Genomic DNA, 18993 nt, shown 5'->3' on the forward strand with positions numbered 1-18993 from the left:
TCACCCTCCACATCCTCTCATGCTCTTCTCTGAGCCCTTGGTATTTCTCCAGCTTCTCGTGTTCCTTCTTCCTGATATTGCTGTCATTCGGAACTGCTACATCGATCACTACGGCCGTCTTCTTCTGTTTGTCTACCACCACTATGTTGGTTAGCCACCACTATTTTGTCCGTCTGTATCTGGAAGTCCCACAGGATCTTAGCTTGGTATCGGCAGCAGAAACCCAAGAAAGAGGACGGAGACGAGGAACCATCATGGAAGACCCTGCACGGTATGTACCACCGGCAGATAGAGGTGGTGGCTGATATCCAGAAATCCTACCAGTGGCTGGACAAAGCTGGACTGAAAGACAGCTCAGAGGCACTAATCATGGAAGCACAAGAACAAGCTCTGAGATATATATATATATATATATATATATATATATATATAGATATATATGTATATATATATATATATATATATATATATATATAGGTATATATAGGTATATATATATATATATATATATATATATATATATATAGGTATATATATAGGTATATATAGGTATATAGGTATATATATATATATATATATATATATATATATATATATATATATATATATAGGTATATATAGGTATATAGGTATATATATATATATATATATATATATATATATATATATATATAGGTATATATATATATATATATATATATATATATATATATATAGGTATATAGGTATATATATATAGGTATATAGGTATATATATATAGGTATATATATATATATATAGGTATATATATATATATAGGTATATATATTAGGGGTGCAACGATGCACAAAATTCACGGTTCGGTTCGGTTCGATACTTTGGTGTCACGGTTCGATATTTTTTCGATACAAAAAAAATGTTCATGCCTTTTTAATTTGTCATTTATTAAATTTTCATGGCACATTCTGCACCACATCTCTGTGCGTTCATCATTTGTTTGAAGCCAGCTCACCTCCTGCAACTACTTTTCCGAGAATACGCGCTTCTTTTGTGGTTCGGACTCCTTCTGACATTTCTTTGGAGGTGGAGGAACACCAAAGTAATTGCTTAAAGGAACTTCTTCGACATCTTTAAGAGTTCTAAACAAATGTCTGTCCTCCTGAAAATCTTATGTACGCAAACACGCGTTGCAACTTCTTATCTTGTGCGCATTTTTTATTTTGACAGCGAATGCGCACCTGCGGACCACTTATGTGCAGCCCTGGTTATTTAGCTCGTCATATTGCAGCCACAAGAAATTCTTTTGTCCATGAAACCATAAAGCTGCACTTTCTTTTTGCCTTATAGTCTGATTTGTCATAACTTTTCCGTTTTGTGGTAAGCTTTTCTTTGGCTGTCACTTCTTCACCCTGACCTGTCTTATTTGGCTCAGCAGAACTAAAATATATATCCTGCTGTTTTTACACACACACTCACATAATGCTCAGCGATCCTCTCACATGTGAGATCAACCTCTCACATGTTTAAGCTGCGGGAGATTTCACTTGTCATGTTTGCATAGTAAGCTAACGATTGATAAGACGATGTCAGAGGAATTGGTGCGCAAATTATCATCACTCACAGATCAGTGCTGTCGCTCTCTATACACAGTTCGCGCGATTGCAAAGTGAAAGCAAAAAACAATCGCAAATTCAAACGCGATTTCAATATGTCACATATTGACAGTGGCTCACCAATGCCAATGACATAATTACCCAGCTACATTTCCGAAAGAATGTAAAAGCATTGACATATATTTTTCCTTCCTGCGATAGCCCGATGGGCAGGGCAGAGATAGATTTTGGTAGCCCGACTGGAAAAATTTTGCGAGCCCTGTATCTGATTGAGGAATCACTCATCTTTGGAAAAGAGAGTTTATTACAGAGAAATGGCTCTTTCCAAAATAAAAGCTATACTATACGCTTCTTCTGGGCTATATTCTCAGCAGCATTTTAAACATATCAGGTCCCCATAAGGAGAATCATGTGCTAACGGCTGTCTAAATGACTCGGGTAAAGTTTGTAGCATGCGTGCTTGTTGTTTTTGTTGTTCAATATCGACACGGTTCAATATCGATACGAATATCGTTCGATACAGTGCTTTCCGTTCGGTAAGCAAATGTATCGAACAATACAAAATTTTTAATTAATTTTATCACCTTTCCTTCTGACGATGCTGTCTGTTTTGAGCACTCAGAGGATCTGCGCTCGACAGTGCAGCCTAGGCGGAGTAGTCGAACGCAGATTCACTGAGTGCAGGGCAAGCTAGCAAGACAGAAGTTAAGCTGTCGTTGCAACATGGCAAATTGAACCTCCCCCACCCTCATTCAGATCTGGCGTTTGGAACTATTTTGGTTTTCATGTGACATATGACCCTGAAGGTAAGCGCGTCATGGACAAAAGTAAAACAGTATGTTGGATGTGGCATGCAATGCTCAATTACGTTGGTGGGAGCTAGTGTGTTAGCGCAGTTAGCTCATTAACGTGTTGGCTGTCCAGCCCCACGCACGGGGCGATCCGCGGTAGCTCGTTAACGGAGATTTGCCGTGTTGTGGCGTTAATCATCCATCACATGCATATTAAAATGTTTTTTCTTTTTTTCGATTACATCAGGCTGTCACTCTGATGTTTTCTGATATGATTTTGCTTAGATTTTTGGCCAATTTCTTGGTCAAGTTTCATAGGGTAAATTTAGCAACTACTAAAGCTTTATTGAGAATACTGAAATGATTGAAAGAAAAACACAGGATTGGCAAAAAACAGATTGTTGGGAAAAGCGTTCTGAAATCAGATCAGGTGGAAATCATGCAAATAATAATACAAAGCTGCACAACTACACAACTGAGCTTTAAATATGTGAAGGGCGGTTAGTATATAAGTACTACTTCTTCCCACTCCTTTTCGAGCACCTGTTATAGTAGAAGACAATGTTTTTTTTTTTCATGTATATCACTCAATCAATCAATACATGTCTTGTCACTCCGTGTGGACTTGCTGTTGTAGCTGTATGGAAAATTTGGTACAATACAACCTCAAGCGGAATAAATGTGACTTCCTGGAAAGACATTTTAAGCTTTATTTACCCTGAGTGGCACACAAATACTCCTTAAAACTTGTCACTGTGCATTTGTGGTTTCATTTTGAGCAAATAGATCTCACATTGAAAGTCAGTGGATTGTATGAAAAGATAACATTGCAATGAATACATTTTTAAATACTTGTCTTTTGTTACTCTTCCAAAGTGAAAGCCAACAAGACAGACATCATCTGGTTGTCTGTATTTTTTGTCACAGTGGGAAAGTAGGAAGAGGATATTAAAAACATCTATTGAAGATTTATGGAAATATATATAGTTAATCTCAAAATGCTTGTTATGTATTTTATGCATTTTCAGATTATTCATCATAAGTATTTGAATTCAAAGTATACAGCTTGTTAGATAATATTTTGACATCTGATTTGTTCACATCAGTGGAATGCTGACTAACAATGCTGATGACTGGACCATGAAACTGACTTAAAAGTTGTTCAGGAATGTTGTTGTTTTCTTTTTTTTAAAAATCTTTTTATCTTTGCATCTTCAACTGGCAGTTCAAAACATTTCAATAGAATTGTGTGTGGGCATCACATACTTGTGAAGCAAGTATATAATGCCCGAACAAACTGGTGGCATCACAAGAGAACAGACAAGCACAAGGGAGGCTGAATAAGGATTCTGTCAATTACGGCTCTAGGGTGAGGGTCTTTGGTCTATATGTAAATTTAGTGTTTGAGTTTGTGCTAGGCGTTTTGTATTACAATTTATTGTGTAATGGTTATTGTCATTTATTACACTTAACCTGAAGCTATGATGAAAAATAATATTCTATTGTGATATTTTTTCACACCGTAGAAAACTTTTTTCTCTGCAGACAGTACATTTAACCCTAAATGTTTTCAACTTTAGCTGTTGCCTAAAAGTGATGAAAAAAAATGTATCAAGGTAAAAAAAAAGAAAAAAGCATGATTATTACTTCTACTGTCTATGTTATAGTAGTGTATCCAGTAAAAATGGCTATACTGTTAGAAAATCGGAAAAAGCACAGTAAATTCATAAACTGAAGTTGTTCTGTTACAACTTTTAGAATACAGATTTGCTTTTTTGGACACTATTTTTTTTCTTGTCTCTGCAATATAAACTTTCCATTCTTGTTTTTGTGTCCCTGAAGACACATTCTTTATCAGTCTGGTCTCACATTAGTATCAATGTACTTTTTTTTCACTTTTAAGAGTGAAAAGTCAACTTTTTCGAAGTATTTCAAATTATCCCCGGGCAAGATATTGAATTCAAGCTTGCCAAAAGTGTATTTACATAAGTCTTTGTGAAACAGTGCTTGGGTAGGTATAGATTTGTGATGGCATGAATAAGGCTTGCAGCAAGTAGTTTTGGAACTAAACTATATATATATTAGGGGTGCAACGATATTCGTATCGATATTGAACCGTTCGATACAGTGCTTTCGGTTCGGTACGCATATGTATCGAACAATACAACATTTGTAATTTATTTTATCAATTTTCCTTCTGACGATGCTGTCTGTGTTGAGCGCTCAGTGAATCTGTGTTCGACTACTCCGCCTAGGCTGCACTGTCGAGCGCAGATCCACTGAGCGCTCAACACAGACAGCATCGTCAGAAGGAAGAGGGCAGGGCAAGCTAGCGAGACAGAAGTTAAGCTCTCCTTGCAACAGGCAAATTGAACGTCATTCAGATCTGGCGTTTGGAATTATTTTGGTTTTCATGTGACGTATGACCCTGAAGGTAAGCGAGTCATGGACTAAAGTAAAACAGTATGTTGAATGTGCCATGCAATGCTCAATTACATTGGTGTGAACTAGTGTGTTAGCGCAGTTAGCTCGTTAACGTGTTGGCCGTCTAGCCCCATGCACGGAGTGATCGGCGGTAGCTCGTTAACGGAGATTTGCCGTGTTGTGGCGTTAAGGTAATTTCAACGAGATTAACCTGAAAGCACTAGCGGGAACACAACGAATATGACTGCACATTTACGCCGACATCATCGTAGTGCAATTGATAATTGCATTATTACATTGTTATTAATTAAGTGAATAAATTAATTAATATTTGTAAATGGACCGATATATATGTTCATGCTTTTTTAATTTGTCATTAATTAAGATTATAAATATATATTTTAACTCAAACGTACAGTTTTTAAATTTAATGTTGCTGAAACAACAAAGGGATAAAATAATAAATCTATCTATCGAGAAATCACTCATCTTTGGAAAAGAGAGTTTATTACAGAGAAATTGCTCTCTCCAAAATAAAAGCTATACTATACGCTTCTTCTGGGCTATATTCTCAGCAGCATATTAAACATATCAGGTCCCCATAAGGAGAATCATGTGCTAAAAGTAAAACAGTATGTCGGATGTGCCACACAATGCTCAATTACATTGGTGGGAACTAGTGTGTTATCAATTACAAAAATAATTAAGTACCATTAAGTACTTTTTAAAAAAAATGAATCTACTAATGGTGGCAAAGATAATTTTAATTGTACTTTTGAACAAAAAAAGTGATTTCCAAAGAGCATCGTATGACGTGTGTTCTTTAAACATTTGGAAAAAAAATGGAGGACAAAAGTATAGGTTACAGGCCTAAAAAAAGACAAGCTTCAAAAACAACAACAACAACAAAAAAAAAAAAAAAAACGCTTAGGGGCTGTGGTGTTTTAGATCAATGTGAAGAGCATTTGACTGGAAACAACTTCAACTTTCAGCATGATGATGATTCCAAACATGCAGTGGGAGTGTGTCTGAAGAGGGAGAGAGTATAAATAAAAGCTATGTCAATGCATAAATACTTCCACATCAATTTATAACAAACATTCATATTCTCAAATATTTCAGGTACATGAGGCTGTAATGGGGGCTTGTCGAACATTGACCGTTTTGTTAACCATTCTGGGTAAGTAACTGATTATTTTACAAAAATTAGAATGCAGCTCTTAAAAAAATAAAATAAAATAAAAATACATACATACACAATATGCCACACTTTTCAGTTATTAGCTTTTCAGATTTTAATTTGTCATATTTTAGTAACATCTGAACATATTGTGTAGTAACATGCTTTCATATCATGTCGATTAACAGCTTCTTTTAAGTGTTTTTCTTCTTCTTGATCAGTTTGGCGTATGGTAGCATGATCTATTATCTATTATAGATTATCTATCTATCTATCTATCTATCTATCTATCTATCTATCTATCTATCTATCTAAATGTATTCATAAATATCTATATATACATACATATGCATGTGTTTTCAGTAGCATGTGTGTTAAGTGTAATCATCTGTCTACTTTTCACAAATAGTGGCAATTGAGCTTGCTACTACACCAACTGTTGCACAAAACTGTGGTTCTGAAGGTACAACTGCAACTACATTATCTGAAGAAACTACATCAACATCAACTGAATGTTCAACTTCAACTACAGAAACAACAGCAACTGGAGGTTTAACTGCAACTACAGCATCTGAAGAAACTACAGCATCAACAACAACTGTCATTACGGCACAAACAACAACTGAAGGTTCAACTGGAACTACAGAAACAACAGCATCAACAACTACTGAAGGTATAACTGAAACTACAGAAGCAACTGCAACTACAGCATCAACAACTGAAAGTACAACTGAAACTACAGAGACAACAGCAACTACAGCATTAACAACAACTGAAGGTTCAACTGCAATTACAGAAACAACAGCAACCACAGCCTTAACAACAACTGAAGGTACAACGGCAACCACAGCCTTAACAACAACTGAAGACACAACAGCAACTACACCATCAACAACTACTGAAGGTTCAACTGCAACTGCAGAAAAAACAGTAACTACAGATTCAACAACAACTGAAGGTTCAACTACAACTACAGAAACGGGAGCATCATCAACAACTGAAGGTTCAACAGCAAATACAGAAACAACAGCAACTACAGCATCAACAACAGGTGAAGGTAAAACTCCAACTACAGTATGTGAAGAAACTACAACATCAACAATTGAAGATACAACAGTCATTACGGCACAAACAACAACTGAAGGTTCAACTGCAACTACAGAAACAACAGCATCGACAACTACTGAAGGTACAACTGAAACTGCAGAAACAACAATCATTACGGCACAAACAGCAACTGAAGGTTCAACTAGAACTACAGAAACAACAGCATCGACAACTACTGAAGGTACAACTGAAACTGCAGAAACAACAGTCATTACGGCACAAACAACAACTGAAGGTTCAACTGCAACTACAGAAACAACAGCATCGACAACTACTGAAGGTACAACTGAAACTGCAGAAACAACAGCAACTACAGCATCAACAACTGAAGTTTCAACTGCAACTACAGAAACAACAGCAACTACAGCATCAACAACAACTGAAGGTACAACTCCAACTACAGTATCTGAAGAAACTACAGAATCAACAACAACTGAAGGTACAACAGTCATTACGGCACAAACAACAACTGAAGGTTCAACTGACACTACAGAAACGGGAGCATCAATAACAACTGAGGGTTCAACTGCAACTAAAGAAACAACAGCAACTACAGCATCAACAACAACTGAAGGTTCAACTGCAACTACAGAAACAACAGATACTACAGCATCAACAACAACTGAAGGTACAACTCCAACTACAGTATCTGAAGAAACTACAGAATCAATAACAACTGAAGGTACAACAGTCATTACGGCACAAACAACAACTGAAGGTTCAACTGCAACTAAAGAAACAACAGCAACTACAGCATTAACAACAACTGAAGGTTCAACTGCAACTACAGAAACAACAGCAACTACAGCATCAACAACAACTGAAGGTACAACTCCAACTACAGTATCTGAAGAAACTACAGAATCAACAACAACTGAAGGTACAACAGTCATTACAGCACAAACAACAACTGAAGGTTCAACTGCAACTACAGAGACAACAGCAACTACAGCATTAACAACAACTGAAGGTTCAACTGCAATTACAGAAACAACAGCAACCACAGCCTTAACAACAATTGAAGGTACAACAGCAACCACAGCCTTAACAACAACTGAAGGCACAACAGCAACTACACCATCAACAACTACTGAAGGTACAACTGAAACTACAGAAAAAACAGTAACTACAGATTCAACAACAACTGAGGTTTCAACTACAACTACAGAAACGGGAGCATCAACAACAACTGAGGGTTCAAGTGCAACTACAGAAACAACAGCAACTACAGCATCAACAACTACTGAAGGTTCAACAGCAAATACAGAAACAACAGCAACTACAGCATCAACAACTGAAGGTACAACAGTCATTACGGCACAAACAACAACTGAAGGTTCAACTGCAACTACAGAGACAACAGCAACTACAGCATTAACAACAACTGAAGGTTCAACTGCAACTACAGAAACAACAGCAACTACAGCATCAACAACAACTGAAGGTTCAACTGCAACTACAGAAACAACAGCAACTACAGCATCAACAACAACTGAAGGTTCAACTGCAACTACAGAAACAACAGATACTACAGCATCAACAACAACTGAAGGTACAACTCCAACTACAGTATCTGAAGAAACTACAGAATCAATAACAACTGAAGGTACAACAGTCATTACGGCACAAACAACAACTGAAGGTTCAACTGCAACTACAGAGACAACAGCAACTACAGCATTAACAACAACTGAAGGTTCAACTGCAACTACAGAAACAACAGCAACTACAGCATCAACAACAACTGAAGGTACAACTCCAACTACAGTATCTGAAGAAACTACAGAATCAACAACAACTGAAGGTACAACAGTCATTACAGCACAAACAACAACTGAAGGTTCAACTGCAACTACAGAGACAACAGCAACTACAGCATTAACAACAACTGAAGGTTCAACTGCAATTACAGAAACAACAGCAACCACAGCCTTAACAACAACTGAAGGTACAACAGCAACCACAGCCTTAACAACAACTGAAGGCACAACAGCAACTACACCATCAACAACTACTGAAGGTACAACTGAAACTACAGAAAAAACAGTAACTACAGATTCAACAACAACTGAGGGTTCAACTACAACTACAGAAACGGGAGCATCAACAACAACTGAGGGTTCAAGTGCAACTACAGAAACAACAGCAACTACAGCATCAACAACTACTGAAGGTTCAACAGCAAATACAGAAACAACAGCAACTACAGCATCAACAACTGAAGGTACAACAGTCATTACGGCACAAACAACAACTGAAGGTTCAACTGCAACTACAGAAACAACAGCAACTACAGCATCAACAACAACTGAAGGTACAACTCCAACTACAGTATCTGAAGAAACTACAGAATCAACAACAACTGAAGGTACAACAGTCATTACGGCACAAACAACAACTGAAGGTTCAACTGCAACTACAGAGACAACAGCAACTACAGCATTAACAACAACTGAAGGTTCAACTGCAATTACAGAAACAACAGCAACCACAGCCTTAACAACAACTGAAGGTACAACAGCAACCACAGCCTTAACAACAACTGAAGGCACAACAGCAACTACACCATCAACAACTACTGAAGGTACAACTGAAACTACAGAAAAAACAGTAACTACAGATTCAACAACAACTGAGGGTTCAACTACAACTACAGAAACGGGAGCATCAACAACAACTGAGGGTTCAAGTGCAACTACAGAAACAACAGCAACTACAGCATCAACAACAACTGAAGGTTCAACAGCAAATACAGAAACAACAGCAACTACAGCATCAACAACTGAAGGTACAACAGTCATTACGGCACAAACAACAACTGAAGGTTCAACTGCAACTACAGAAACAACAGCAACTACAGCATCAACAACAACTGAAGGTACAACTCCAACTACAGTATCTGAAGAAACTACAGAATCAACAACAACTGAAGGTACAACAGTCATTACGGCACAAACAACAACTGAAGGTTCAACTGCAACTACAGAGACAACAGCAACTACAGCATTAACAACAACTGAAGGTTCAACTGCAATTACAGAAACAACAGCAACTACAGCATCAACAACAACTGAAGGCACAACAGCAACTACACCATCAACAACTACTGAAGGTACAACTGAAACTACAGAAAAAACAGTAACTACAGATTCAACAACAACTGAGGTTTCAACTACAACTACAGAAACGGGAGCATCAACAACAACTGAGGGTTCAAGTGCAACTACAGAAACAACAGCAACTACAGCATCAACAACAACTGAAGGTTCAACAGCAAATACAGAAACAACAGCAACTACAGCATCAACAACTGAAGGTACAACAGTCATTACGGCACAAACAACAACTGAAGGTTCAACTAGAACTACAGAAACAACAGCATCGACAACTACTGAAGGTACAACTGAATCTGCAGAAACAACAGCAACTACAGCATCAACAAAACCTGAAGTTTCAACTGCAACTACAGAAACAACAGCAACTACAGCATCAACAACAGCTGAAGGTTCAACTGCAACTACAGAAACAACAGCAACTGAAGGTACATCAGCAACCACAGCATCAACAACAACTGAAGGTACAACTCCAACTACAGTATCTGAAGAAACTACAGAATCAACAACAACTGAAGGTACAACAGTCATTACGGCACAAACAACAACTGAAGGTTCAACTGCAATTACAGAAACAACAGCAACCGCAGCCTTAACAACAACTGAAGGCCCAACAGCAACTACACCATCAACAACTACTGAAGGTACAACTGAAAGTAGAGAAACAACAGCAACTTCAGCATCCACAACAACTGAAGGTTCAACTAGAACTACAGAAAAAACAGTAACTACAGATTCAACGACAACTGAAGGTTCAACTACAACTACAGAAACTGGAGCATCAACAACAACTGAGGGTTCAAGTGCAACTACAGAAACAACAGCAACTACAGCATCAACAACAACTGAAGGTTCAACTGCAACTACAGAAACAACAGCAACTAGAGCGTCAACAACAACTGAAGTTACAATGGCAACCACAGCCTTTACAACAACTGAAGGCACAACAGCGACTACGCCATCAACAACTACTGAAAGTACAACTGAAACTTCAGAAACAAAAGAAACTTCAGCATCAACAACAACTGAAGGTTCAACTGCAACTACAGAAACAACAGCAACTACAGCATCAACAACAACGGAAGTTACAACTTCAACAACAGCAGCTACAGCATCAGCCAAAACTGAAGGTACAACAGCAACCACAGCCTTAACAACAACTGAAGTTAAAACAGCAAATACACCATCAACAACTACTGAAGGTACAACTGCAAGAACAGAATCAATAACAACTGAAGGTTTGACTGGAACTATAGAAACAAAAGCAACAACAGTTTCTGAAGCAACTACAGCTTCAACAACTACTGAAGGTACAACTACAGCTACAGATTCAACAACAACTGTAGGATCAACTTCAACTACGGAAACAACAGCAACCACAGCATCAACAACCACTGAAGGTTCAACTGGAACTACAACCTCAACAGCAACTGAAGGTTCAACTGGAACTACAGAATTAAGAGCATCAACAACAACTGAAGGTACAACAACAAGTACAACATCAACAACAACTGAAGGTTCAACTGCAACTACAGAAACTACAGCAACTACAGATTCAACAACAACTGAAGGTTTAACTGCAGCTATCACCACAACTGACACAGTAACAGGAACAAAGTCAACAACAATAGCAACAAAAACAACAACAACAAATACAACGACAACAGCAGCAACAACAATAAAGCCAACAACGACAGCAGCAACAACAACACAGCCAACAACAACAACAACAATAACAAAGCCAACAACAACAGCAGCAACAACAACAAAGCCAACAACAACAGCAACAACAACAGCAATAACAACAACAACAACAAAGCCAACAACGACAGCAGCAACAACAACTACACAGCCAACAACAACAGCAACAACAACAGCACAGCCAACAACAACAGCAACAAACACAACAAAGCCAACAACAACAGCAGCAACAACAACAAAGCCAACAACAACAAAGCCAACTACAACAGCAGCAACAACAACACAGCCAACAACAACAGCAGCAACAACAACAAAGCCAACGACAACGGCGGAATCAACAACAAAGCCAACAACAAAGGCGACAACAACAACAAAGCCAACAACAACAGCAGCAACAACAACAACAAAGCCAACAACAACAACAGCAGCAACAACAACAAAGCCAACAACAACAGCAGCAACAACAACACAGCCAACAACAACAGCAGCAACAACAACACAGCCAACAACAACAGCAACAACAACAATAACAAAGCCAACAACAACAGCAGCAACAACAACAACAACACAGCCAACAACAAAGCCAACAACAACAGCAGCAACAACAACAACAACAAGAACAGCATTAACAACAACAAAGCCAACAACAACAGCAACAACAACAACACAGCCAACAACAACACCAACAACAAAGCCAACAACAACAGCAGCAACAACAACAACAGCAACAACAACAACAAAGCCAACAGCAACAACAACAACAAAGCCAACAACAACAGCAGCAACAACAACAGCAACAACAACAACAAAGCCAACAACAACAGCAGCAACAACAACAAAGCCAACAACAACAATAACAACAACAACAACAACAACAAAGCCAACAACAACAGCAGCAACAACAACAACAACAACAAGAGCAGCATTAACAACAACAAAGCCAACAACAACACCAACAACAACAACAACAACAAAGCCAACAACAACAGCAGCAACAACAGCAGTGCCGGTAGTTCGTGCACCAGTTGTTGTTCTTACAGCAGTTTTGGTTACACCCTATGTGCCTCAACTCGAAGATAAAACCAGTCCACAATTTCAGGCACTTGCAGTGCAAGTGGTTGTAGTGGTGGGTAAAATACTAAGAATGATTTTCAAGTGCTTTAAAAATTCCAGCTGATTATAACTACATTTGAATTAATTAATTAATTTCTACTTTGCTTTGCACAGTATAAATACTGAGTTAAATACTGAGATGTATTCACAAGTTTTGTTAAATTTCCAGCTGATTACAACGACATCTGAATTAATTAATTTTCTACTTGTTTGTTTTGCACAGTATGAAATCATCTATAGAGCTCGATATGGTTTACTCTTCAGCCATGTTATTGTCATAGCATTCAGGTAAGGTATTTACTTTTGTTCATTTATATCAACACTAATCTTATTATCAATAATGACTAAAAATAGTGTTAATTTAGGATATTTAATAAAAAATTTACGTTTTTTTCTTTCTTTTTTTCATTCAGACAAGCTGGGACCAGAACACGAGCATCTGATACTGAAGCAGAAGTCGAGGTTGTGTTTAACAACACCATAACACCTGCAGAAATCCCAGAGGCTAAAGATGTTGAACAAACGTTAGTCACAGCTGTGTCTAATCCCAACAACACTTTCAATCTCTCTGTTGATACAACATTTGTCGTAGCAACCCAAGTAAACAGTGAGTAAACAGAAGTCACACTTGTCACTCCTGAAAGATTATTTTTGAAACAAGTCAATACAACTATTTATATTTAACATCATCATGTGTGTGCCCCCCCCCCAATCCCCGACCCCCACTTAATTTTTTAATGTGCTACTCATAAGAAAGGCTACCTTTGACGGGATTTACAATGTATATATATATATAAAAAGCATTGTGTGTTTATGAAAATTACTTTGTTGTCAATTGCTTGCTCTTTGTTTTCTACACTTGTAACAACTACAACTGCTGAGCCAGTTATAACAAAGCAGTTGAAGTTCACATCAATTGGAGAGGCATTTACAGACAACTTGCTGAACTCATCATCTCCAGCGTTTACAGAAAGATCCTCCATGACAGTGACAACAGTAAGTTTTGATCTTCAAGTCAAGCAATGGTTAATTGCATGGATTCGTACTGACAGATCTTTGATTGTGTGTGTTTCTGTAGCTTGAACCTATCTATAAGACAACGTTTCCTTCATACCTCTCAATGATAGTGACTGGATTCCGGTAATTTATTTTTTGTTTGCAGATTCCATATAATATATAATACATAATAAATTAATGCAAGTAAAACGATGTTTGGTTTATTCATTCTGCAGAAACGGATCCATCATCACTGATATTGACATTCGGTTTGCATCTACAGCAGTGCCTAATAACACTGACATTGCAAATGTTTTGATTAATGCAGCTCCAAACATAACGGTCTTCAACATTACCAATGTTACTGTCAGTGACCCTGGTAAGTAATACTGAATATTATCATATTTTAAATTCACAATATGTCAGAACTGTGACATTTAAGTGACACCTGTTTCCTTTTCTTTACATTTACAGTGGTTTCAACTACAACTGTGAGCACTACAACATCAATGATTACAGATACAAATGCAACCACAGCAAATCTTACAAACACCACACCTGTAACAAACACAACTACAGTGTCTACAACAGCTTCAACTACACCTGTGAACACTACAACGTCAATGCTGACAGGAGCTACAAACGCAACCACAACAAATCTTACAAATACAAATACAGTGTCTACAACAGCTTCAACTACACCTGTGAAAACTACAACATCAATGCTGACTGCAGCTACAAACGCAACCACAACAAATCTTACAAATACAAATACAGTGTCTACAACAGCTTCAACTACACCTGTGAACACTACAACATCAATGCTGACTGCAGCTACAAACGCAGCCACAACAAATCTTACAAACACCACACCTGTAACAAATACAACTACAGGGCTTACAACAGCTTCAACTACAACTGTGAACACTACAACGTCAATGCTGACAGGAGCTACAAACGCAACCACAACTAATCTTACAAACACCACACCGGTAACAAATACAACTACAGGGCTTACAACAGCTTCAACTACACCTGTGAACACTACAACATCAATGCTGACGGCAGCTACAAACGCAACCACAACAAATCTTACAAATACAAATACAGTGTCTACAACAGCTTCAACTACACCTGTGAACACTACAACATCAATGCTGACGGCAGCTACAAACGCAACCACAACAAATCTTACAAACACCACACCTGTAACAAATACAACTACAGTGTCTACAACAGCTTCAACTACACCTGTGAACGCTACAATACCAATGATCACTACCCCTACAAACGCAACCACAACAAATCTTACAAATACAACTACAAGGCCTACAACATCTTCAACTACACCTGTGAACACTACAACATCAATGCTGACAGCAGCTACAAACGCAACCACAACAAATCTTACAAACACCACACCTGTAACAAATACAACTACAGTGTCTACAACAGCTTCAACTACACCTGTGAACGCTACAACACCAATGATCACTACCCCTACAAACGCAAAGACAACAAATCTTACAAATACAACTACAGGGCTTACAACAGCTTCAACTACACCTGTGAACACTACAACATCAATGCTGACAGGAGCTACAAACGCAACCACAACAAATCTTACAAACACCACACCTGTAACAAATACAACTACAGTGTCTACAACAGCTTCAACTACACCTGTGAATACTACAACATCAATGCTGACGACAGCTACAAATGCAACCACAACAAATCTTACAAACACCACACCTTTAACAACTACAACTACAGGGCTTACAACAGCTTCAACTACACCTGTGAACACTACACCATCAATGCTGACAGGAGCTACAAACGCAATCACAAAAAATCTTACAAACACCACACCTGTAACAACTACAACTACAGGGCTTACAACAGCTTCAACTACACCTGTGAACACTACACCATCAATGCTGACAGGAGCTACAAACGCAATCACAAAAAATCTTACAAACACCACACCTGTAACAAATACAACTACAGTGTCTACAACAGCTTCAACTACACCTGTGAATGCTACAACACCAATGATGACTACCCCTACAAATGCAACCATAGCAAATCTTACAAACACCACACCAGGAACAAATACAACTACAGTGTCTACAACAGCTTCAACTACACCTGTGAACGCTACAACACCAATGATCACTAGCCCTACAAACGCAACCACAACAAATCTTACAAACACCACAACTGTAACAAATACAACTACAAGGCCTACAACAGTTTCAACTACACCTGTGAACACTTCAACACCAATGCTGACTACACCTACAAATGCAACCACAACAAATCTTACAAACACCAACCCAACAAGTACAACAACAGCAACAACAGCAATGCCAACAACAACAACAACAACAACAAAGCCAACAACAATAACAACAACGCCAACAACAACAACGAAGTCAACAACAACAACAACAACGACAGCAACAATGGCAGTGGTCCGTGGACCAGTTTTTATTCTAGTAGCCGTTTTGGTTACACCCTTTGAAGATGCACTCACTAATACAACCAGTCCACAATTTAAGGCACTTGAGGCACAAGTGGTAGTAATGGTGAGTTAAATACTGAGATGTATTCACAAGTTTTGTTAAAACAACGACATCTGAATTAATTAATTTTCTACTTGTTTGTTTTGCACAGTATAAATTCATCTATAGAGCTCGATATGGTTTACTCTTCAGCCATGTTATTGTCATAGCATTTAGGTAAGATTTTCACTTTTGTTCATTCTTAACAACACTAATCTTATTATCGACAATGACTAAAAATAGTGTTCATTTAGGATATTAAATTTAAAAATTTTTTTTCTTCATTTAGACAAGCTGGGACCAGAACACGAGCATCTAATACTGAAGCAGAAGTGGAAGTTGTGTTTAACAACACGATAACACCTGCAGAAATCCCACAGGCTGCAGATGTTGCAAAAACCTTAGTAGAAGCTGTGTCTAAGCCCAACAACTTCACATTAACTATTAATGCCACATCTGTCGTAGCAACCCAAGTAAACAGTAAGTAAACAGAAGTCACACATGTCACTCCTGAAGGATTCATTTTGAACAAGGCAATACACAGATTCATTTCTCACATCATATACATAATTAATTCATCGCTCCCACCTATCTCCCCTAAACTGTCTTATGGAGATTAGATCATGGCTCTCATCCAATTTTCTCAAACTTAACAGTAATAAAACAGAAGTTTTCCTCGTTGGCATAACCTCTATCTTAATCAAATCTCACAGTCTCTCCAATAATATTGAAAATTCCCCAATCCTTCCTTCCCCGCAGGTAAAGAGTTTGGGTGTCATATTCGACAGTACTCTCTCATTTCAGTCTCACATTAATTACGTAACCCGGTCTGCATACTTTCACTTACGTAACATTAACCGACTTCATCCCTTCCTTACTCCCCATGCTGCTGCCATCCTTGTCCATAGTCTTATTACTTCCCGGATCGATTACTCTCAGATCTCTGTGATCTGCTTCATATCATCACTGTTTCCTGCTCTCTCAGATCTTCATCTGCCACTCCTCTTGTTGTTCCATCTGCTCGTCTTATCACTATGGGGAACAGAGCTTTCAGTCACTCTGGTCTTTGGCTCTGGAACTCACTTCCTTCAGTCTTAAGAAATATAGATTACCTTCTCTTATTTAAGTCACAGTTGAAAACCCACATGTTTAAACCGGCTTACTCGCTTTAATAGATATCTTAATTGCTGTCAAATCTTGTTTTTTCTTTTTATTTGTTGTTTTTTGTATTTTAATTTATTTTAATCTATTTTAATCTACTGTTTTATTGATATATTTTTCTCTTTGTAAGGTGACCTTGGGTTTTAGAAAGGTGCCCTCATATAAAATATATTGTTATTATTATTATTATTATTATTATACATAATAATAATAATAACAATATATTTTCTATATTATTATTATTATTATTAATATACAGTCAGCACAGTGGCACGGTGGTTAGCACTGTTGCCGCACAGCAAGAAGGTCCTGAGTTCAATTCCAAAATCAGGCCGGGGTCTTTCTGTGTGGAGTTTGCATGTTCTCCCCGTGTTTGTGTGGGTTCCCTCCGGGTACTCCGGCTTCCTCCCACGGTCCAAATACATGCAGCTTGTGGGGATAGGTTAACTGGAAAATCCAAATTTTCACTAGGTGTGAATGTGAGTGCGAATGGTTGTCTGTCTCTGTGTGTTGGCCCTGCGACAGACTGGCGACCTGTCCAGGGTGTACCCCGCCTCTCGCCCTATGACAGCTGGGATAGGCTCCAGCGCCCCCCGCGACCCTAAAAAGGAGAAGTGGATGGATGGATGGATGGATAGATTATTATACAGTTTTGTTTGTGACATAAAAACCCATGTAGTTATTTATATAATAATTTTCTCAAAAAACTCAAAGATAACAATTTCATGCGATACACTTTAAATGAGATTTAATATGTATAAAAAACAACAGACCGTTCAGTCAGTGATTTAGGTAAACAATATTTGATAAGATCATATTTAAAACTCATGATGTCTCAGAACTGTTTGTTAAAGCAACACCTTGTTTCCTTTATTGGCATTTACAACAGCTTCAACTACAACTACAGTGAGCACCACAACATCAGTGACTACACCTACAAATGCAACCACAACAAATCTTACAATCACCACATCTGTAACAAATACAACTACAGCTTCAACTACAACTGTGAACCCTACAACCACTACAACTGTAACAACTGCTGAGCCAGTCAAAATACTGGCGGTGAAATTCAGATCTGTTAAAGGGATATTTACGACTGACTTGCTGACTTCATCATCCACAGCGTTTAAACAACGAGCTACACTGATAAGGACAGCAGTAAGTTTGTTTTCTTCAAGTTGAACAATGCCTGTATTCTAATTAATTGCATAATTTTTAGATAAAGTCACATAACAGTATTTCTG

General features: G+C 37.9%; 3 protein-coding genes across 3 annotated transcripts in view; 2 read left to right on the top strand and 1 right to left on the bottom strand.

Annotated features, from left to right (window-relative positions):
* LOC309703945 (uncharacterized protein) overlaps positions 1-18993 on the bottom strand; it is a 102907-nt gene that overhangs the window by 49629 nt on the left and 34285 nt on the right. The window lies entirely within an intron of this gene.
* LOC309703050 (uncharacterized protein) lies at positions 2326-8779 on the top strand (the record flags this gene model as incomplete). Its single annotated transcript, XM_082527754.1, has 5 exons — positions 2326-2399; positions 5931-5988; positions 6398-8065; positions 8156-8664; positions 8756-8779. Exons 1-5 carry the CDS (start codon positions 2388-2390, stop codon positions 8777-8779), a joined length of 2271 nt encoding a protein of 756 aa, XP_082383880.1. The 5' UTR covers positions 2326-2387.
* LOC309703051 (uncharacterized protein) lies at positions 11119-13310 on the top strand (the record flags this gene model as incomplete). Its single annotated transcript, XM_082527755.1, has 3 exons — positions 11119-11165; positions 11813-13035; positions 13246-13310. The coding sequence occupies 2 exons, from the start codon at positions 11119-11121 to the stop codon at positions 12987-12989; spliced, it is 1224 nt and encodes a 407-aa protein (XP_082383881.1). The 3' UTR covers positions 12990-13035; positions 13246-13310.

This window comes from Aulonocara stuartgranti (genome assembly GCF_965226115.1).
Source record: "Aulonocara stuartgranti genome assembly, chromosome: 3".
Taxonomy (NCBI): Eukaryota; Metazoa; Chordata; class Actinopteri; order Cichliformes; family Cichlidae; genus Aulonocara; species Aulonocara stuartgranti.